The sequence below is a fragment of the Triticum aestivum genome, chromosome 6D (assembly GCF_018294505.1).
Source record: "Triticum aestivum cultivar Chinese Spring chromosome 6D, IWGSC CS RefSeq v2.1, whole genome shotgun sequence".
Lineage (NCBI taxonomy): Eukaryota > Viridiplantae > Streptophyta > Magnoliopsida > Poales > Poaceae > Triticum > Triticum aestivum.
In genome coordinates, this window is record NC_057811.1 from 485,180,424 (window position 1) to 485,203,058 (window position 22,635).

The 22,635-nt window shown below is 44.0% G+C and overlaps 1 protein-coding gene across 1 annotated transcript; it reads right to left on the reverse strand.

Moving 5' to 3' along the window:
• Positions 1 to 10,029: 10,029 nt before the first annotated feature.
• LOC123146238 (protein BTR1) lies at positions 10,030 to 14,682 on the reverse strand. The gene is made up of 8 exons (XM_044565850.1): positions 14,523 to 14,682; positions 13,001 to 13,239; positions 12,814 to 12,914; positions 12,325 to 12,518; positions 11,878 to 12,017; positions 11,017 to 11,142; positions 10,517 to 10,578; positions 10,030 to 10,440 (listed from the first exon to the last, which is right to left on the reverse strand). Exons 1-8 carry the CDS (start codon positions 14,644 to 14,646, stop codon positions 10,353 to 10,355), a joined length of 1,074 nt encoding a protein of 357 aa, XP_044421785.1. The 5' UTR covers positions 14,647 to 14,682; the 3' UTR covers positions 10,030 to 10,352.
• Between the last annotated feature and the right edge of the window lie 7,953 nt (positions 14,683 to 22,635).

The following is a 22,635-nucleotide window of genomic DNA, read 5'->3' on the forward strand; positions in this document are numbered from 1 at the left end:
CGAGTGCTAAGCTAACGGAATGGGTCAAGTCAATCATGTCATTCTCCTAATGAGGTGATCTCGTTAATCAAATGACAACTTATGTCTATGGCTAGGAAACATAACCATCTTTGATTAACGAGCTAGTCAAGTAGAGGCATACTAGTGACACTCTGTTTGTCTATATATTCACACATGTATTATGTTTCCGGTTAATACAATTCTAGCATGAATAATAAACATTTATCATGATACAAGGAAATAAATAATACTTTATTATTGCCTCTAGGGCATATTTCCTTCACACCGGGAGGGTCCCGGGGGTCCACCAAGTGGGGCCACCAGCCCCAGAGGGCTGCGTGGGCCAAGTGTGGGAGGGGACCAGCCCCAGGTGGGCTGGTGCGCCCCCCCACAAGAGGCCCAGGGCGCAGGAAAGGGGGGGAAGGGGGAAAACCTAGTCTCAGATGGGCCTAAGGCCCATCTAGTGGGGCGCCCCCTCTCTCCCCCCCTTTGCCCCCCCCCCCCCCAAGCCCCATCTAGGGCTGGCCGCACCCCTTGGGGGGGGGGAACCCTAGATGGGGGCGCAGCCCTCCCCCTCCCCTATATATACTTGAGGTTTGGGGCTGCCATACGGAAATGAGAACGTCTCTCTTTCGGCGCAGCCCTACCCCTCTCCCTCCTCCTCCTCTCCCGCGGTGCTTGGCGAAGCCCTGCGGGATTGCCACGCTCCTCCATCACCACCACGCCGTCGTGCTGCTGCTGGATGGAGTCTTCCCCAACCTCTCCCTCTCTCCTTGCTGGATCAAGGCGTGGGAGACGTCACCGGGCTGCACGTGTGTTGAACGCGGAGGCGCCGTGGTTCGGCGCTTAGATCGGAATCAACCGCGATCTGAATCGCTACGAGTACGACTCCCTCATCCGCGTTCTTGCAACGCTTCCGCATCGCGATCTACAAGGGTATGTAGATGCACTCCCCTTCCCCTCGTTGCTATATTACTCCATAGATTGATCTTGGTGATGCGTAGAAAATTTTGAATTTCTGCTACGTTACCCAACAGAGACACCATGGAAAAGTATTAGAGCCAAGCTTGGTTGATTCTTTGATTTGAGGGAGAAGATAAATGAAAACCCAATTCGGTTGTAAGTGTTTCATTCTCATCAATTCAACCCGGTTAACATAATTTGGGTCTTTTTGTTGGATATGCATCAAACTCCCACACTTACTGTATTCTCAATAAATCCACGGGATGTATTGAGGAAATGGTGAATGTGGAGTGTGATGAGAATAACAGCTTCCATGCGGAGCAATTTGTTTCAAGTGTTGTAGGTGATGAGGCTCCTTCCCAAGCTACAAGTACAATGGGTATTGGTCATATTCTTCCACAAGAAACACCCCTTGTCCATGTAGAAGAAGAAGGAGTAAGAGCCCCTCTTGTGGATCCACCACAAGGGAAGTCATCACCCCCAACACAAGAGCAAGATGCTATGGGAGATCGTTTACCTATCCAAGAACAAGATCAAGTCCCTCATGTTCATGGGCTAGATCAAGGGCCCCTTGAACCAATGCTCTCTCGGTAACAAGTACTTACTTCATGCGTTTGTTTAAATTAGAGTCAACATTGTGTATGTTGCATCATGGCATGTTTAGTACTTGTTGAGTTTGTGTTTCTTGCAACAGCTTAAACCTCCTTATTGCATCTATGAGATTTTTGAGAAGAAGCATATCATGGGGATCTATAAAACCATGCTCATGGTTCACTTATCCCAAATATGCCAATTAAGCAATTTATTGCATACCAATTCCTCAAAGTGCTCTTATGTGCAATATTGATAAAATTGCAAGAAACAATCTTTTTGGTTGTGGTATTTGCTCTCATGCTTAGTAATTCATTTTTATGCAAATGAGATCAGTTTGCGCCATGTGCCTTGTGCCATGTGACAAAGCCCTACGCTAAGATCAAGTTTGTATAAATAATGGATTCATTCTTGGATATCATGTTCTTATCTTTTGTATCTTTTTGTGTGTGCAAGTTTCTTTGTGGATGCTCATCTTGATGATTATTGGCCACGTAAGAAACTTATACACATGAGAAAGTGCATATCCCTCTTTGATATCCTTTCGTTTCCTTGCCGGTCCTTGGAATTGTCTCTTTTTATTCTTTGGTGGATCCGGTAAGAGGTTGAGTAGTGAGTGATTGTATGTATTGCATATATCATTGCACTCATGAGTTTTTGGATATATTTTGGACCCGTGCTTAGTCAAGTGATGATCCTATTTTGTGCACGTTGTATCCAAGTACAAAACTAAATAATGCACAAATCATGGGGAGCTTCTCTATGTTCTTTAGAACACTCCTATGCTCATATCATAATATCTTTTTGGTGCATTTTATGGATCCTCAATATAGTGTGAATTTCTTCATTTGTTCGTAACTGGATATGTGCATTTGATTCCACTCACAATATGAGAAATGCACAAATTAAGGAGGAACTCATACTATATTGGTCTTCTAGATTTTTTTTCTCCATTTTGGCACTTGTTGCCAATGGGGGAGAAGTTTAGAGGGTTTAGGTGAAGTAGTCTGGTTCATGCATATCTACATTTGTTGTGGCTGTTGCATGGATGTGTATATAGAGGAAACTCCACCAAGTTCTTCCATGCATATATTGTGGGGATTTGCTCTATATAGTGTGGTTCTACTAGCATCAAATTCTTGTGTAGTATTTCGATGCTAGTACAACCGGTTTTGATAACATCAACTATCTTTGTGATATTTGAGGCTATCAAAACCACCTCAAGTATTCAATTTATTCTCGGATAGATTGCATACTTGTTTTAAATTCATTATATAAACCCTCTTGTTGAGATTGTCATCAATTACCAAAATGGGGGAGATTGAAAGGGCATGTAGCCCCTAAGTGTGGTTTTGGTAATTGAATGACAATCTCTATGGACTAATGTTTTCAGTGAGATATATTTGAAGGTTTTGTCCATAGATGGTGCCTCAAGGATATTGGATGGAATCAAGGATGAAGTCCATATATATGAAGATAATGCCTCAAGGATATTGGATGGAATCAAGGATGAAGTCCATATATATGAAGATAATGCCTCAAGGATATTGGATGGAATCAAGGATGAAGTCCATATATATGAAGATAATGCCTCAAGGATATTGGATGGAATCAAGGATGAAGTCCATATAGATGAAGTTATATTTGCTCTAAGCTTTGGTATTAAATGACAATTCCTATGGAGCATCAAGTGCATTGGATCTTATATGAAGATATGTTCCATAGTGATGCTTGAAGTTCTTTGCGTTGTTTTGTGAAGATTGCCATCAAAGCATCCGAAGAAGTCCTCATGGTATCGCTCTCTGGATACCCCATGCACACGGGCTTATACCGTGCGCACGGGGTCGAGTGTCAACTCTCTGGATACCCCGTGCTCACGGGGCCTAGGTGTTGGCTCTCGAGATTCCATATCCAGCGAGGTTTCAAGTTGGTCTTCTGAGGATCAAGGCTTGAGAGAATAATCAAAGAGAAGAATTCGAGTTATGGTTTCAAGACAAGATCATGGTGAGCTCATGTGTTGGGTTTCGGTTGATCAAGCCTTGAAGCAAGCAACTAGAGTGAAGAATTCATTATACCTCTCAAGACAAGATCATGTTGATCAAGTCTTGAAGCAAGCAACTAGAGTGACGAATTCATTATGCCTCTCAAGAGTTTGGGATGGAGTTTTTAGAAGGGCAAGTCTTGATATGATCATGAAAGAGTCTTTGGCGATATTGTCTTGAAGCAATGAAGTGAAATGAAGAGTTCATTGTGGCTTTCAAGAAACCAAGATGGAGCTTGAAGTAAAGATGTTGGTTGACCAAGATGAAGCTCGAAGAGTATATCTAAGTGGTCAACCCACAAAGCACAAACAATGTACCACGTGAGATCAAGTGATCTAGTGGTATGGTAAGTAATTGTGAATTGTGCTTTGTTACCTAACCCATGCTATATGTTTGTTATGTCTATGTGGGTTAGGTGTTTCTCATAGGCTTGCATCAAAAGGAAAGATCTCGTGTAGCCTATGTGTGGATGACATCAAGTGGTGATGGTCATCGGATTCGAGGAGTCCAAGTGCAAGATGAGATGACATCAAGTGGTGATGGTCATCGAGTTCAGGGAGTCCAGGTGCAAGATGAGAAGCCGGAGGTTATATGCTTTGAAGCTTGCGGTCCACATCATGATAATGTGCATGTGAAGATGGGCTTGAGATAAGGCTTCCCTCATTGCATCATGAGGAAGCAATTCGAGTATCTTCACCAAGTGGTCGTGGACAAGAAAGGGATTCCAACTTGAGGCAAGCATTAAAGTCATCATCAAGCTCAAGTTGAATGTGCAAGGCAAAGGTATACCTTAGCTAGGTTTTCCTAGTTTTGCCGGTCTCATAGTGCTTGGTGGGAGACCGGATTATAGGTTTGATAGCCGTACTATCAAGAGGGACTCTCGGGCAAGTAGCTTGATCACGTCGCATGTAGAGAGCTCAAACCTTTTCATTACTTGCATCATTCTTTCTTGTTGATCTTGGGTGGTTCTCTATGTGAGGACCTTGGGCTTTTCCATAGCTTCAAAACGAGCCCAAGATCATCGAATTCGGAGTCCGTATGCCCAAGTTATCGATGTTTTAGTGGGCTGCTGCTGGCTGTCCTGGGACCCCGTGCGCACGGGGTGTCCAGAATTCTGGGTACTCCGTGCACACGGGCTCGTACCGTGCACACGGGGTCTCAACCCCCGTGCGCACGAGGTGCCCAGGAAATGCCCGTTGGAGCCCCAACGGCTAGTTTCGGGGTTTGGCTATTTAAGGGCCCTTTCCTCCCACCGGTTGGGGGTTGGTTCACACACATTCTAAACACCATTTTAAGCCTCTCTCCACCTCTCCCAAACCCCTATCTCCCCTCTATGTGAAGGGGGATTTGTGGATGGATTAGTGAGCCATTTGTTGATCATATCCAAAGCATCCCCTCTCTTCAATCTCCTACTTTCAAGAGTGCATCTTATGAGATTGAGAGAGTGAGTCGGGCATTTGTTGCTTGACCTTGCATTGCATTTGTTGCATTGGTTTGAGCTCCCTGCATCGATTTGTTCGAGTGTGAGCCCGTGAGTTTATTACTCTTGGAGGCCTCCGCCTCCTAAACGGTTTGGTGATACATTGAGAAGATTGTGAAAGAGGCCTATGTGGCCAAGGTTCCCCCGGAAGCTTCCTCTTGTGGTGTGCTCCGGGGAAGGGTGTTGAAGTGGCCTAGGTGGTCAAGTTCCTCCGGAAGCTTCCTTGTTTGTGGTGTGCTCAGGAGAAGTTTGTAAAGGTGTGGTGGTCGCCTTCAAGACCAACCCCGAGTGAATCGAGGCTCATCCGTTGGGGGTGACTCGAAAAGGAGAATACGGTGAGTCACTTGGTGACGCCCCGGAGCTTTGGCTTCGGCACCGCTCTAACGGAGATTAGCACTCTCACGAGTGTGAACTTCGGGATAAACCCGCGTCTCCGACTCACTTGTGGTTATCTCTTACCCACACCCTTTACTTACCGCAATTCATACTTGCTCATATTGATATATCTTGTGCTAGTTGAATTGCTTAGTTGTTCCTACATTTCCATATCTTGTGATATAGTTTGTGCTTGCTAGTTTCCTTAAGTGCCTATCTTGTTTAGCATAGGTTGTTGCTGCACTTAGTTGAGCCTAGCATATTTAGGATTTGTGCTTCAAAGGTATCCGTTTAGTTTAATTCTGCATTAGGATAAAGCCAAATCCGTAACAGTTTTAAAATGCCTATTCACCCCCCCCCCCCCTCTAGTCGTCATCTAGATCCTTTCACCTGCGCTCCCACAGCGGTGGGTTCTTCTGTCGACAACTCCACCTCGTCCATCAGCTCGCCCCGCTCTTCACCGCCATTCGCTGCTTCGTCTCCACCGACTGCTCCACGACAGATGGTGACGCGCGCTCAGCGTGGCATTTTTTGGCCCAATCGTCGGTACTATGACGCCTCCACTGCCGTTGCGTCGCCGACGATCTCTCCGGTTCCCGCTTCTGTCCGTGCTGCTACTCGCGATCCACAGTGGCTCGCCGCCATGCGCGACGAGTACGACGCGCTCGTCCGGAACAGGACATGGGAGCTGCTGGCGCGTCCTGCCCGCGCTAACCTCATCACCGGCAAGTGGATTTTCAAGCACAAACTCAACGCCGATGGCTCCCTCGCCCGCTACAAGGCGCGCTGGGTCGTCCGCGGTTTTCGTCAACGCGCCGGCGTCGACTATGGAGAGACCTTCTCGCCCGTCGTCAAGCCTGCTACGATCTGCACTGTGCTGACCTTGGCTGCGTCGCGCGGCTGGCCAGTCCACCAGCTCGACGTTTCCAATGCGTTCTTGCATGGGCACCTGGAGGAAGAGGTCTATTGTCTCCAACCCGCCGGCTTCGTCGACCCCGAGCGTCCGCATCATGTCTGTCGCCTCTCCAAGTCGTTGTACGGCTTGAAGCAGGCGCCCAGGGCATGGTTCCTCCGCTTCGCCGGCTACCTCAAGACGATTGGCTTCACCGCCACCCGCTCCGGCTCCTCCCTGTTCACGCTTCGACACGCCGCGGACACGGCCCTTCTTCTACTTTACGTAGATGATATCGTGCTCACCGCGTCAACTCCGGCAGCTCTTCACCGCATCATCACCAGCCTCACCCGCGAGTTCACGATGAAGGACCTTGGTCCTCTCCATTTCTTCCTCGGCATCCAGGTCACGCGGACGCCTGCTGGCTTCTTCCTCTGTCAGCGCCAGTACGCCGAGGACGTCCTGGATCGTGCTGGCATGGACACGTGTCGTCCGTCTCCGACGCCGATCGACACCAAGAGCAAACTTCCCGTTGCTGATGGCCCGCGCGTTGAGGATGCGTCCGCCTACCGCAGCATCGCCGGCGCGCTCCAGTACCTCACCATCACGTGACCGGAGATCTCCTATGCCGTCCAGCAGATATGCTTGCATATGCATGATCCGCGTGAGTGTCACCTTGCGCTGATCAAGCGTGTGCTCCGCTATGTCCGCGGCACTCATCATCTGGGGCTCCACCTCCGCGCCTCGGCTGTCTTGGACCTCCGCGCCTTCACCGACGCAGATTGGGCCGGCTGCCCCGACACACGTCGCTCCACCTCCGGGTTCTGTGTCTACCTTGGCGATGCCCTTGTTTCCTGGTCGTCCAAGCGCCAGGCCACTGTCTCGCGCTCCAGCGCCGAGGCGGAGTACCGCGGCGTTGCCAACGCTGTGGCGGAGTGCGTCTGGCTTCGACAACTCCTCGGCGAGCTCTTCACACCGGTGCACAAGGCGATGCTCGTCTACTGCGACAATGTGTCCGCGGTGTACCTCTCGGCCAACCCCGTCCACCATCGCCGCACCAAGCATGTGGAGCTCGACATCCACTTCGTGCGCGAGCGTGTGGCTCTTGGCGAGTTCAGAGTTCTTCACGTCCCCACGCGCCAGCAGCTCGCCGACATTATGACCAAAGGATTGCCATCGGATGTCTTCTCTGATTTCCGGTCCAGTCTTTGTGTCGCTGCCGCCGACATCACGACTGCGGGGGGTGTTAGACTGTATAGTAGGCCGACGTGTACGCTCTCTGTATAGACTCATGCATACACGATCGTGCTCTAGTCCGTGTAGCCAGATCGTGGCGCACGTCGATGGTAGTGCGGCACCCCATGATCTCCCTCAAGCAGTGGCCTTGTAACTGTACATATACCCCTGCCGATGAATGAATCAGTGTGGTGTGCTTTCTCCCTAAACTTCTCTCTAAACAATTAGAATCCTTAGAATTTCAACTTCAAAACAAGAATCCTTTGGGAAAAAATATGGCTGTTTTTCAATTAGTGGGATCGAGTCATGTAAGAATTATTATTTGTCTAAGCAATTCATTGCAGTATATTTCTCCGGAAAATCTCTATCCTTTCGAATCTCGTGCAAATACTCCCTCCGTCTTATAATATAAGCTATGTTGGCTCGCAAGAACGTCTTATATTGTCGGACAAAGGGGTTTTTATTTTGCTTGGGTTCAGATCAAACACTCTGGAGCAAACAAGACCCTATTGGATTTGAGACGGCATACCAGCGTAATTCTGTGTTATTTTTTCAAAAACACTAACGCCCACACGTGTGGGCGTTAGACAACTCACCCACACGCATCCATCGTCGTCCAGCGCCTTTTGCACGAATCTTGGCATGAAAAGGCTGATTTTGTGTGCCACGTAGGACAACTCGTGTGTGTGGCGTGTGAGGGAGTTCGCCCGCACGCCGGTTTTCTCTCCGCGGTCAACGTTTCGCCAGTCGGGGTGTGCGATGAAACTGCTGTCGCGCCCGCACGCCGCGCACCACTTCTTTTCCCCATCTCCTACGACTGCCCATTCTCCCACTCTCCCACTCCCAAGCTGTCATTTGTCATGTTTTTGAATGGTACATGACAACTACCCTATTTGTGAGCATGAGCATATGGCAACTCTTTTTTTACCCCGAACATGTTATTGTTGCCACGTCTGTTTGTAGCGCTACATGGCAACTGTCTAGTGTTAGTAGGTGGCAACTCCTAAAGATAACATCGCCCACATGCCCGTCTCCTCTCCCACACACCAAAAGCTATCAGTTGCCATGTGTTTTGCAGGGTACATGGCAACTGCCCTAGCGTGCTTGTAAGCAGATGGCAACTCTCTTTTTACCGAAACATGTTTTTTGCCATGTTTTTTAGTGCTACATGGCAACTGTCCAGTGTTAGTAGGTGGCAACTCCTAAAGTTTTTCAAATCATGGTAACTGTAGTAGACCAGACCATACATGGCAACAGCTGCAGTTGCCCAAAAATGGCATCTGGCACTTGACCTAAGATGGCAACTGCAGTTGAGCAACCATGGCAACTGTAGTTCAGCAACATGGCAACTGCAGTTTAGCAACATGGCAACCGAAGAGGTCCGGACCATGGCAATCGCGGCGGGATGCGTGGTTACTGACACGCGGGACGTGTGGCTCGCAGGCGGGGAGGGGCGACGGCCGAGACAGGTCGTGCGGGCCGCGCGCTTGCTCGCCCGGACGTGCTCGTGCGGGGCGATCGCGCTGCACCAGACGTGCGGGCTGTGGCTACGCGCGCCCGTACGCGGTCGTGCGGACGGGGTCGTCTCTGTGCCACACAGGGCGTGCGGCACAACCACCCGATACACCACACGTGTGACAGTTATCGGCGTCCTATTTTTTTATTCTTGCGTTCTTGCAATCCTACCAAATCGAAGAACCCCAAAAGGTCCTGCCTCGCTTTTGGTGTTTGTTTTGCAGGATAGTCAAATGTCTGGGGAATAACACTCCCTTCGTTTCATTTCGTAACGTGCACACGGTTCTTGAGATTCATATTCAGGTTGCATTTCATATATAAAATGTACTCCATCTGCAAACTAACATAAGATCCTTTTTATCACAAAAGTAGTGATCCAAAACGTCTTTTTTTTTAGGGAATGCCATCATGGCTGACTTTATTGCTTTCAAATGGAGTACTTTTACATCATCCACAAGTAAAGAAATGATAAAACTAGGAGGTTCATCTAGTTTACAAAGCTAGTATCAAATTTGTATACACAAGACATTTTCAATAACACAAATTTTAAGTAACATGTCTTACATTTCTATATCTTTACAAGTATAACTTTGAAGTTTTTTTAAGGTATAAAGTCAAAGGTACATTACTTAAGTATCACGGAAAATTAAACTTTTGAAAATGTGCACATGAGGGGGTTGCTAGGCGCGCACAAGTTTGAACTTTGACCATCAACCTAAACAATAAATAATACTATGTCCCAAATTACTTGTCTTAGATTTATCCAAATTATTCGGGACAGAGGGGGTATATTTATATTGGTCTAATTGACGGTCAAAGTTAAAACTCAAAATTTGTACACGCCTTTGAATGGAATGGACACGCTAGACAAGCAACAATAGTTTGAAAAACTAGCACTACAGCTAGGTTGAATAAAGATAAAGCGAGCCTTCCAGTTACCAAAACAAGCAGAGCAGATCAGATCATCCTAGCAACAACCTCTCCGTCCCCAAAACAGGCAGCGTTTGTTTTTGTGTTATGGAGACTGTCAAATCTGTTGACATAAAGTATGATGATGATTCTATTGCGGGCTGGCGGGAAAAAACACGGCTAATTTCGACTAGTTACTAGCACAACCGGACCGGACGGGATAAATAACAGCAACCATCTTCAAATTTTTCTCAAGCTCACTAAAGCTAGGGAGACAAAACAAATTCTCTCATTCCACCTAACACTCGCAAGGGCGCGTTTCCATCTTTCCAGCAGATCGGATTCATCATCACCTCTCCTGACTGGCCGTCACCCTCTGCATGATCATCGCCTCGGCCGCCTGGATGGCCTCTGATGTTCCAGTTATCGTCACTTTCCTGCACCAGCGAGTGGAAATTATAAGCTTCAGTGGCCGAGGTGATCACAGAGCCAAGCATGGGGGCTTAACGTTACCTGTCAGATGTGCCAGGTATGAAATCGCCCCTATCTGATATCTTAATCCTGGCACCACTAGCCTGCAGTCGCAACAAAATTACATGAGTTTGGTTTCCCTTAAACATGGTGCGCTCACACCATACAAGGCAGCAGCAGGTTTATGCAGATTTGCCATATAAATCACACAAGTATGAAAGAGTAGTATGTTTTCTGAACCCAAATGAGGGCAGACAACATGCTCCAATGTTCTTAACCATTTATCTGCTGCAGGGAAACTACATGACCAAACGAGCACTATTACCACAACAGCTGTCTAAGTGCCTACTGACTAATGCAGGGTGATACAGTACATCTTAACAAGATTGCTGCAGGAAAAACTCAATATGCATTACATTATAGCACGGAGGAAGTAATATGATGCAGAAGCCTCGCCTATCTATACAATGAGCATACATGTTTGACCATGTGCAGTAAAACAACACTAATGAGGTTCAGATTCACACAGTGTAAGAAGATACCTGAATGATCTCTGTTATGTTCCTTCCTGCACGCCCTACAACTGCACCGATGTGTTCGTCAGCAACACCTATGGTGTGTGATTCTTGGGCATCATTATTAGCAGGTGATCTAACAGGTGTACCAGGCTGAACAGTTTCAACAGAAACCCATGGTTAGAACAATTTGAAAACATATGAGGTTAACACTACTACCCAAAAAACAAAGCAAAAAAGAAGGTGCTGCCTCAGCATACAGTTTTACAAAATAATAAAATATATGCATAGAGAATATAGCCTGAAAGCATTAGAAGGCAAGAAAACTGGGCACATTAAATCTAACATCAAGGAGTTAGCGCACACAACATCAATCAGAAGTTGCAACATACACATCTCTCCTTTCTCCAAAAACAAATGCTTAATGTAATACACATTTACGCATATCTCTTTCTCCAAAAACAAAATGCCTAGTGTAATACACATTTTATTTCCAGTGCGCTGACTAAGAAAAATAGCGTTCACAAAAAAACTGTCAGGTATCTGGAAGTGTGATATACCGTTTTATTTTTGATGGACTGCCTAATATTTGTAGCGCCAACAAAAGCTACCAGGACATAACCATAATAAATTCATGAGATCAAATTTTGCCTTCTTGCAGTTCAAACACTTGGATAGGAAAAATGTTCTACGCACTTCCTAATGTATTGCATGACTATGCAAAACAGAAAACAATTCTATTAGAAAGCATCACATACATATCACCCGACTCCAACATCTCTTCTCAGGTGCACAACGAAAAGAGAACACATGGTAGATCATTATCAACACAGATGGACTAGGTGTTTACAAAAAAGGTGTACACCATGCAGGACAGCAAACACGAACCTTGTTGTTTTGGTACCTTCCACCACCACCACCACCAGCAGCATACCCATTAGGTCCATAGTTCACAGCATTATTATATGGCACCTGTGGAATCATATAGCCAACAGGAACAGCCGCAGGGTAACTAGGGAAACCAAGGCCTGGATATTTTGAAGTGAAGGAAATGAGTAAGAGAAAATGGTTATGCCGTATCTGAAAGGTGAATCCATCTATATAAATATCATGAATGCAAAGAGAATGTCTAGCTGCACATGCAAATATATCCCAGCATTCTCAGTTGTGACTTTTTTTTAAATGGTGTTATGACTTATTTTTAGAGAAGCATGATAAATGCAGAACATGTATTCTTCAAGCAAGAAACGTATTATGAGAAGGCACCCATTCAAGCAAGCATGAAGCAGAGTGGTAACATTAGAACTAGAAAGTGGTGAAAATTCTAGGATTTACCTGCATATGGAAATGGGGAACTCAAATTCGGTGGGTAGTGAACATCCTCAGACAATTTGCTTAATATCAAATGTATGGCTCGCATCTGACTGTTTAAGGGTCCTGTGATAGTAACAAGCCTATCATGCAAACCAACAAAGTTGTTGTCCTGTGGTGAAATCTTGATTCCAGCATGTGAATCTTCAATAAATGACCTGAAGAGGGAGGGAACACCAACTCTCAACATTCCAGGCAACAGAAACTAAAATAAAGTAAATAGAAGAACAACGATGAAGCATGTGATATTAGTCCAATCAGACCAGGCACATGAGTATTATCAAGAGAAGGACCATACAGTTCCTATTATCATGCATCGGTTCACATATACTTCATCAGTTTTCTCAATAACAATAACATTACACCAACATTAAAAATTAAGAAAGTATCATAGTGCGGGTGAAACTTAATGACAGTATCAGAGATGAGAACAGGTTTATTGATTAGGCATACTTGATTGTTGCTCCTCCTTTACCAATAATTCCACCACATGAGCTGTTAGGAACTACAAGTCTAAATTTAGGCCTAGCTTCAGCTTCATTAGATTCTTCCCCCTGGAAAATAACAGGAGAATATCAGTTATCAAGCAATGGCAGCATGGTCCTGCAGACATGACCGTTTGCAAAACAAATTGATTTACCTCTGATAAGAGTTTCTCAAGAACCAACTCCATGGCCTTAACTACTTCGTCAAACAGTCCAGAGACCATGATGATTCTGTCATTTGTACCAGGGAAAAACTCATGGCTGCGCGATAATTGAATACGAGCCCCAGACTGAGATTGGAAGTCATTAATAGTTGAACCACCCTTGCCAATAATACATCCTGCTGCTGTATTAGACACCAGAAACCTCAAATGCGTTGGCTTCTCCTTGTCATCTGAGGAGAAAAATCAACTTCAGATTCAGAATTATATGGAAGAAAGGTGAATGGCAATAGCGATAACCATGCTATTATGAGTTCAATCATATATTTACCAAGGCCAAGGAACAGAAGCAACCCATGACGCACAACAAATAACATAGCAATTTTATAGGTTAAAAATGTGATTGCACCTAACATCCAAAGAACCCACATGTAATGTATAGGATTTCCATCACAAAAGGATATTTTCCATAACTTTACTGAAGTCAAGAAACAGAAGCAACCGATGATGCACAACAAATAACATAGCAATTGTATAGGTTAGTGATGTGGTTGCACCTAGAGTCCAAAGAACCCGCGTGAGTTAGAGGGCTTTATGTACAGAAGACATTTTGCATGTTGTAGGTCACCTAAAACAGTTCGGTAGTTCAAAATGGCAAGGACTGGAACAAATTTCACTATGAAACGAAAAGAGCAACTTCATCCACGCACCTACTTTGCGTTCTGATACAGTCTATCCTTAAATTAAGAATTGTTACGCTAGAAAGGTGAATGGCAGTAAGTATCCCTTACGAGTTCCAAGTCGAGAATTACTTTACTAGTCGTCTACTCATAAATGATGCACTGTAATAAACATAGCAATTGTAGAGTCAACTGTTACCAACATGGTAAGGCCCGGCATGATTTAGTAGGTTTTGATTACTGCACGTGTTTTCCTGCGGGCACTTCCTAAAACACTAACACGTTCACCATGCGAACAGCTGGAACAGACTGAACCACGAAGTGACGAGCAAAAATCATCTGCCCACGAATGTCATGTTTAGAAATAAACTACAATCGCGCATCTGAAACAAAGTAAGTAAGTGTAGCCGTGCACAATCAGGCGCGCTGTAGTAGTGCGTAACCATGCCGAAGTGTACTAAACTCTACTTGAGCGCAGGCAGTAGCACCGAATCAGCCAGCGAACGAACCAGAGCACATTAACCAAACCGCCATCCCCCCGTGCACTGCAGCGAGGTCAACCAACCGGGCGCAGCGGCACGCGAGGCGCAAAACAAAGGGGCTAAGCATGAATGATCCTTGGTCGGTTGTGAGCGGCCGCTGCCATGGAACCGGCCACCGCAAATCCGGCGCCACCGCAGCGGCCGCCCGCGCGCGGGGGGCAGATCTCGGGCCCGCGGCGGGGCGGCGGGGCCCGGATCTCGCGGATCCGCGCGCGCGGCCGCGGTGGGCACGCTCGTACGCGACAGAACCCGGAGCTCAGCTCGCGGAGAGAAGACAGGGATGCGCGCGGTTACCTTCGGGCTCGGCGGCGTCGTGGTCGGCGTCGGGGCGGTCCTGCGGGGGCGGCGGGGAGGAGCGGGGCGCGCGCTTGGGCGCGGACTCGGGCGAGGAGGCGTAGGGGGAGCCCGGGGCCTCCATCTTCTGCCGGCGGCGGGGGGCGGGCGGCGGAGGTGGGGGGCGGGGGGGAGGGAGCAGGGGTGGAGGGGGGGAGACGGGGTGGAGCGATGGTAGATCGCTGTGGGCCTACGCCATCAAGGGAGGGACTGAGACGAGGGTTTGGCTGCGCCGCGCACGCGCACGCGCCTTGGGCCTTTTATCCATCCATCCATCCAATCCAATCCAACAAAAGGATCAAACGCTTTCTATTTTCTTCTGGGCCGTCGTTTTCGTGCCGTGCTGCCGGATGCTACCACACAGACGGCAACTGATGAAGGATTTTGTTTTGTCTTGGTCCACGACAGAAACACCAACCGATCGTGCAAGGCAAATACACTTTCCCTGGGTACAAAATACAAATATCGGTGAGGCAAAACGCGCATTTATCTTCCTTTTTCTTCAAGGAAAAGCGTATTTATCAGGTGCTGACAACTTTTACTGGTGTGGCACTCCCCTCCATCCGGAATTACTTGTCGCGGAATCGCAAAATGGATAAAATAGATGCATCTACAATTAATATACGTCCAGATACATTAATTTCTCCGACAAGTAATTTTGAACGGAGGGAGTACATTGTAATCATGCTTCACGGCGCAAAGGGACAAGGAAGGCCAACACCGCGGGCACTATCTTAATCTTATCCATTAACATGATCTCTATCCCCTTGGGTCACCTGAGTTGGTAACAAACACAAGGCGGGCCCTAGAGGAGTTTTTTTTGCGAGAGAGACTTCTAGGCGGGCTCTAGAGTTGTACAATAAGGACGGTCGACTAGTGGCTCTTCTTTATTTTCCCTTTTTTACACCTGGAAACTAGAGCCTCCTGTTAGTGGGACTAGGTTTATGTGTTAAAGGGTTGAGATAGTTACAATGGAGCCAACAAATACATAGAGTAGAGGCAGTTACGGTGAGGTGTGAAAGTCACTATTGTTTTTTGGGATTAGATTGCACATTATTATGCAAACTGCATATCAATTCAAGGGAAAACATATGATGCATAAAACTCACTCCATGCATACACACTATAAATGATAGTGTCTTATTTAGTTCAAAGCTAGAAGTTTTGTGTGAACTACGTACCATACCAAGAGAAACCCACATTTTTTATGCGAGTTGAGTTGAACAATTCTCACGTAAGAGCAAATGAAATGTATGTATGTGATACATCTTAATTAATGAACCCCTAAACATTGAAGGCATCCTTGGTGATAGAATAACCGGTAAACAAGCAACGGAATAGTTCGTAGGACAAAACACTCATATTTTACTTTATAGAACTTTTTTAGTACTCCCGCAAAAAAGGTATATAGATAATTATCTAATTTACTTATTTGCACACAAAATAGACAAGTATGATTCTAGAAACATCGACAAACTTTATAGATGCCTACCATGAATATTTAAGTAAACTAAAATAGACACAAAGAACAAAATATATTTGTAATTCATTTAAGTCATACAAATTAGTCATTCAAGACTCGTCTATCCATCCATGCTTCCATCCGCCATCAAACGCTTTTCTTCTTCTTCTAAGTCATTTTTTTAAAACCACCTCATAAATTACTTAACCAATAGAGTTATTACAATCACTCATTACAAAATTCACCACACAGACTGGAACATCATTAACAAGAATACCATCTGACCTATTGTCAAAACTATACTTAGCAAATGATGAGCCACCACATTGTCTGAATGATTAATCTTCTTCTAAGTCATTGTTTTTGTATCGTGCTCGGATACCACCACTACTGCAATAGCTGGATTTTATAGCGTTTGGTCTGCAACAAAAATACCAACCAATCATGCCGGGAAAATACACTTTCCTGGATGCAAAATACAAATATGGGTGAGGCCAAAAGTGCATTTCTTTTCTTTTCTTCGAAGAAAGGCGTATTTATCTTGGCCGACAACTTTTATTAGTGTACACTCTAATCACATTTCGCAATGCAAGGAACAAGGGAGGCCAGCATCGTGAGCTCTGTCGAAATCTTATCTGTTAATTTGATCTCAATCCAAAATAGTGTATTTATCTTTCTTTTCTTTGAAGAAAGGCATATTTATCTTTTGCCAACAACTTTTATTAGTCTACACTCTAATCGCATTTCACGGCGCAAGGAACAAGGGAGGCCAACACCACGAGCTATTTCGAAATCTTATCCATCAACATGATCTCTATCCAAAGCTTATTCATGACAATTGGGTACACATAACACAAAGGCAGGCTCTAGGGTTGTACAATAAGGACGCTCTCAACTAGAGCCTTTTTTGTGGCTGTCAACTACAGCCTCTTGTTGGTGGACCTAGTTTATGTGTGTTTAAGGTTTCAGATAGTCATAATAGAGCCAACAAATACATAAAGTTTGTGTATCTACTTTCCCAAGCAAAATGGTAATGCACAAATCTTGATGAGTTGGGTTTGTTCTGAGTGAGTTATGGTAAGGCATGAAAGTCACGAAAACCCAATTTGGTGCCCAGACTCATCTGCACCCAGTCAGAAAAAAAATCAAAACAAATACTAAAAATATTCAAAAAGTTCCAATTTTTTTGTGTGATAGACAATACTATGTGTGAGGTTCGCTCCAAATTTCAACTTATTTGAACATCTAAGCAGCTCTCAGCAAAAAAAAATCTGGTCAAAATAGTGTGTGAACAGTAAACTTTTTTACAGACCCTGAATTTGTCTTTTTTGTTGAGAGTTGCTCAGATGTCCAAATGAGTTGAAACTTGGAGCACACCTCACGCATAAACTTATCTACCACACAAAATTATTTTGGGAGTTTTTGAAATTTTAGTATTTGTTTTGATTTTTTTCGTCAGAGCGGGTACAGATGAGCTCGGGAGTAGAAACGTCGCACTCATGAAAGTCACTGTTATTTTGGGGGTTATTATGCAAGTGCAGATAAAAACAAGGAAAATCTATAACATACAAAATTACATGCATACATACTACAAGTGATAATAATTTATCAAGTACAAGGAGAGTAGTTTTATGTAAGCTTTGTACCAAATCAAGAAAAAAATGCAATTGATGAGGGTTGAGCTGAACTATGCTCATCTAAGACCCAAAGCAAAGTATGTGTGTGATGCATATTAGTTGGTGAATCCATAAACGTGGAAGGCACCTTTGGCGATATAATAACTAGTAACAAGCAATATAACAGTCATAGGACAAACCATGCATAGATTTTTATAATCTAGAACAAACTGCCTGCAAAAAAATATACAAATAATTCTCTGGTTTACTTATTTGCACACGCAAAAAATAAGCATGATTCTAGAAACATCGATGGACTTTATAGATCTCTGTCATGGTATCTAAGTAAATTAAAATAGACACAAATACTAACATATATTTGTAATTCATTGAAGTCGCACAAATTAGTATTTGGTCTGATGTTTTCGGTTAAAAAAAGAATAATAAATCCCAGTGTTTTGAACAAAACCATGTTATCTTCCTTTTAATTGATGCTTCAAATTAAGTGTAATCAAATTTCTCATGAATAATATTAAAATTATATAATATTTTCTTCTTAATATTTAATTATGTCATTAAATAGTTCTTGTTGGAATAAAATTAGCAAGGCAAGATAATCTATCAAAATTAGTTAGTATCATATGTTGGTAAGGATAATTTGTGATTGTAAAAGGTAAAAAGGTTTAGTCTAAATAACACACCGCTTCAAACCAAAGTCAACCATTGTGTATGAGCAAGGTTGGAAAAAGCGTTATTAGGCGTACGCCTCAGCGCGCTGAAGCGCTCGGCGATAGCCCATCGCTTTGGCGGAGCAAGGCGTGCACCTAGGCACTAGGAAGCGGAGAAAAGCGGTGAGGGGGCGGCGCTAGGCGGAGCAAGGCGGACCGGAGATGCAACGGGAGGGTGCTAGCATGCGAGAAGGTGGCGAGAGAATCACGAGAAGATTGCGAGATGATTGCGGGCAGTTTGCCGGCGGGAGGAATGGGGAGATTAGGTTAGGATTTGTATATATAAACACAAAAGGGGTGGCGGCGGCTCGATCTATTCTGTTGGCGCTCGTCCGCCGACCGCCGGGACGAAGTGATTCACCTCCATGACTTCTTCCTCCTCGCTGTTTCTCCGTTCGACCACAGCCTGAGGTTCGGTCTTCTCCCCTACTGTAGGTGAGTTGCCAATGCGATTTCAACCATCCCTTCTCCTCTCGTGTCTTTCACTATGCCTGTATGTTGCCTCTGCATCACCGGTGGATTGCTAGTTGATTGTTGCTCATCTCTATCATGTAATCACTCGATCTGTAATTTCTGTATGATCTTTTTACATCCACAAATGGTCTTTTAAATTTATAAACAGTATTGGTTTATCTGGATTGCATGTTGGATGCTGCTAGATCTGTCCTTCGCTTGTAATCCCTTGAGCTGCAGTTTTGCTATGCTCTGTTTCCTTCACAAAAATCAAGAGGAAATCGTTGGCTACTGTAATCCTGCTACAAAATATTCAGTTAGCTAGATGTTTACTTTTCTTCAGTTTCGTCATAATAAGCAGCTGGTAGCTTTTGTTTTCGCTAGAACAAAACGTTGCAGTTAGTTGCAGGAAGCACCAAAATCTCTTGTGTTCGTTTCCTTCCTGTGATCGACCGAGAGAAATTAGACAGAAGCTAGGTATCTGAAACATCAGAAATATATATACCCAAAGAGAATTTTTCTGTACTGAACACTTCCTAGATAAAACATGACTGAAAATAATTATAACTCCGTGATGCAGTTGTAATGACTGGTCTGAAGGTAATTGTAGCGGAGGAACCAAGGGAGCATCGACTGTTCTGAAGGTAATTATCCCGGGCACTTTGATGTTACTGAAGCTAGCTCTATGATTTTCTCAGTTACTAAGTTATATATGGCATGATGCCAAGAGGTGATACTGGGCGGTACTAGTACTAGTGTAGAAGTAGGATCAGATTTTGTTGCATGAGCCAAGATGTGACACTGACACTAACTCATACTAGTACTAGTCTAAAAGCAGGGTCATATGCGTGTGGATGTGGCTGTTATTATTCTTGAATGTAGAGACATCAGGTTATTAAACATGGTAGTTCAAATTAGTATATGAGTGTGCTGTCGTTTAACCAGAGGGATTGTTCAGTTGGTATAAAAATGAAATTGCTTCCAGATCTGTATCGAGCATTGCAACTTGCAAGACTAAATAAGTTTTGAATCAGCAGATTTATAACTTTGTAATGCAGAAAAAAAAGTTGTTCTGTTTCCCCCACAAAAAATGAAAAAAAAATTATTATCTATTTACTTCACAATAGTTTTTTCTTGGAATCTCCTGGTATGCAGCTTGCTATCTATTTTATATTGCTCTGCATATATTATGATATTATAATTTATATTGCTTTGATTCCTCCATTTGCTACAGGAACCGAATTGTGTACCTAATGAAACAGTTAATGATTTATCTTCTGCTATATGTTTCTAGGATGTGGACTTACGCATAGACGTACAAACATGCTATATATTGAATTGTTTTTTAAGGTCTATATATAGAATTGTTGCTTTGATTATTATCTGGATTTATGCCTACTTGTAGTCTGGACTTTGGTAGATGTGGTCCATTTTTCTAGCATTAGCGAAGCGAATTACTGAACTATTGGTTGCTGTGTATTTCAATATTTGTAGGATGTCTGAGAGAAATGCAACATCGGCATTGCAGGAGGAGAATGTCCTTAAGAGAAAGTCAGATGATGTGGGATGGGACTATGGGAGTCTAGCTGATGCTTCCAACAAGGATAAAGTGAAGTGTATTTTCTGTAACCATGTGAGCACTGGAGGTGTTTATCGTCACAAGCAGCATGTGGCTCATGTTGGTAATGCTGTGGTCAAATGCAAAAAAAGCTCGCAGGAAGCTAAAGACAGGTGCAAGAAATCTCTTGAAGAGGCATCTAATAAGAGGCGGGAAAAGACTGCCCGTGAGAAAGAGCTCAGACAAACTGTGAACATTTCTTGCGTTGGAGATGACGAAGCCGCTTGTATCGGAAGTGCGGAGCCCCACAAGTTAGGTCCCATTGACAAGTGGACACGGCCTATTGATCCTAAACTGACTCAAGCTGAAGCCTTGCATCAACAGAAGATAAACAAGGAACTTTGGAAAAAGAGAACACATGAAGTGCAGCAGTATGTGGCTAGATGGGTGTACAATCATGGTAATTAAATATTTATTTTTACCCACACCGCCATTGATTATTTACTTCTTTGTAATGTTTGACTGTTGGTTGACTTTTCAGTTACTAATTTTTTTCATATTACATTTGTAGCTATACCATTCAATGCTTGTGACAATGATGATTTCAAGTTAATGTGTGAAGCCATTGGGAGCTTTGGCCCTGGATTTGTGCCTCCGTCTAAACATGATCTTCGAGAGACTTTGTTGAGTGAGGAACATGCAAGAGTGAAGAGTTTGCTGCAAGAACTTGATGCTGAAAAGATGAAGAATGGCTGCTCCATTATGACTGATGCTTGGTCAGATAGGAAGAGGAGAAGCATAATGAACTTGTGCACAAATAGTGCTGATGGTTCTAATTTCATAAGGTCGAGTGAGATGTCGGCTGTATCACACACAAGTGAAGTCATCTTCCAATTAGTGGATGAAGCAATTGAGGAAGTAGGTCCTGAACATGTGGTGCAAGTAGTGTCTGATAATGCTTCTAATAACATGGGAGCAAAGAAAATGTTGTTGGAGAAGAGGCCAAACATGTTTTGGAGCTCTTGTGCGACGCACACCATTAACCTGATGTTGCAAGGAATTGGCGAGCTACCAAGGTTTAGTAAGGTACTTGAAAAAGCAAAAGCATTCACTATCTTTGTCTATGGGCACACAAGGACCTTGGACTGCATGAGGCACTTCTCTTCTGGGAAAGAGATCATAAGGCCAGGGGTCACTAGGTTTGCTTCTACTTATCTAACTTTGGAAAGCCTTCTAGACAAAAAGGATCAACTGAGGAAGATGGTGGTTGATAGTAGATGGGACAAGCTGAGAGAAGTTAAATCAAAAAAGGGAAAGGCAGCAACAACTACGATGATGAGCATGGCTTTTTGGAAAGATTTGAAGCTTTGCCTCAATGTCTTTGAGCCTTTGGTAAAAGTCCTTCGCTTGGTTGATGGGGATGTCAAGCCATCTATGGGCTTTGTTTATGGAGAAATAGTTAAGGCAAAGAAAGAGATCAAGGAAGTCTATGGCAATGTGGAGTTACGTTACAAAGATGTGATTAATATTGTTGAGAAAAAGATGAAAGATCGACTTGACTCTCCATTGCACTTGGCTGCATATTTGCTGAATCCATATTATAGTTATGCTGATACTAATATTTTTTATGATGGAACAATAACCGAAGGGTTCATCAGTTGTGTGGAGACCTTTTATTATGGTGATGACGACAAGCAAGATCAAACTGTCAATTTTGAATTAAAGAAATTCCAGAATAGAGAAGGATCATTTGCAAAGAAGCTTGCGAGGAGTTGTCAGAATTTTGATTATAATGCAGGTATGCATTGTGATTTTGTGAAGTCTAACTTATTCAATATTTATTCAGAGTTTATGCAATACATTGTTAACTTGATTCTCTGCTCTCATTCATAGCATCTTGGTGGAGGCTCTATGGAACTGAAGCACCGGCTCTACAAAGGATGGCTGTGAGAATCCTCTCATTGACCTCGAGTTCTTCAGTCTGTGAAAGGAATTGGAGTACCTTTGAAAATGTTAGTCTCCTGACTCTCTAATCTCACGTTTAGATTAGTCAGTCGCATGTCAAAACATTCTTTGTTCTTAATCGTTATTTTTTTTCCTGTTGCAGATTCATACAAAGAAAAGAAATAGGCTAACTACAGAACGTCTAAACTCTCTTGTGTTTATACAATTCAACTCAAGAATGATGGCCAAGAAACAAATGATCAAGGAGAAGAAGATCACTGATGTCCTCTTATCTGCTGAAACTACCGAAGCT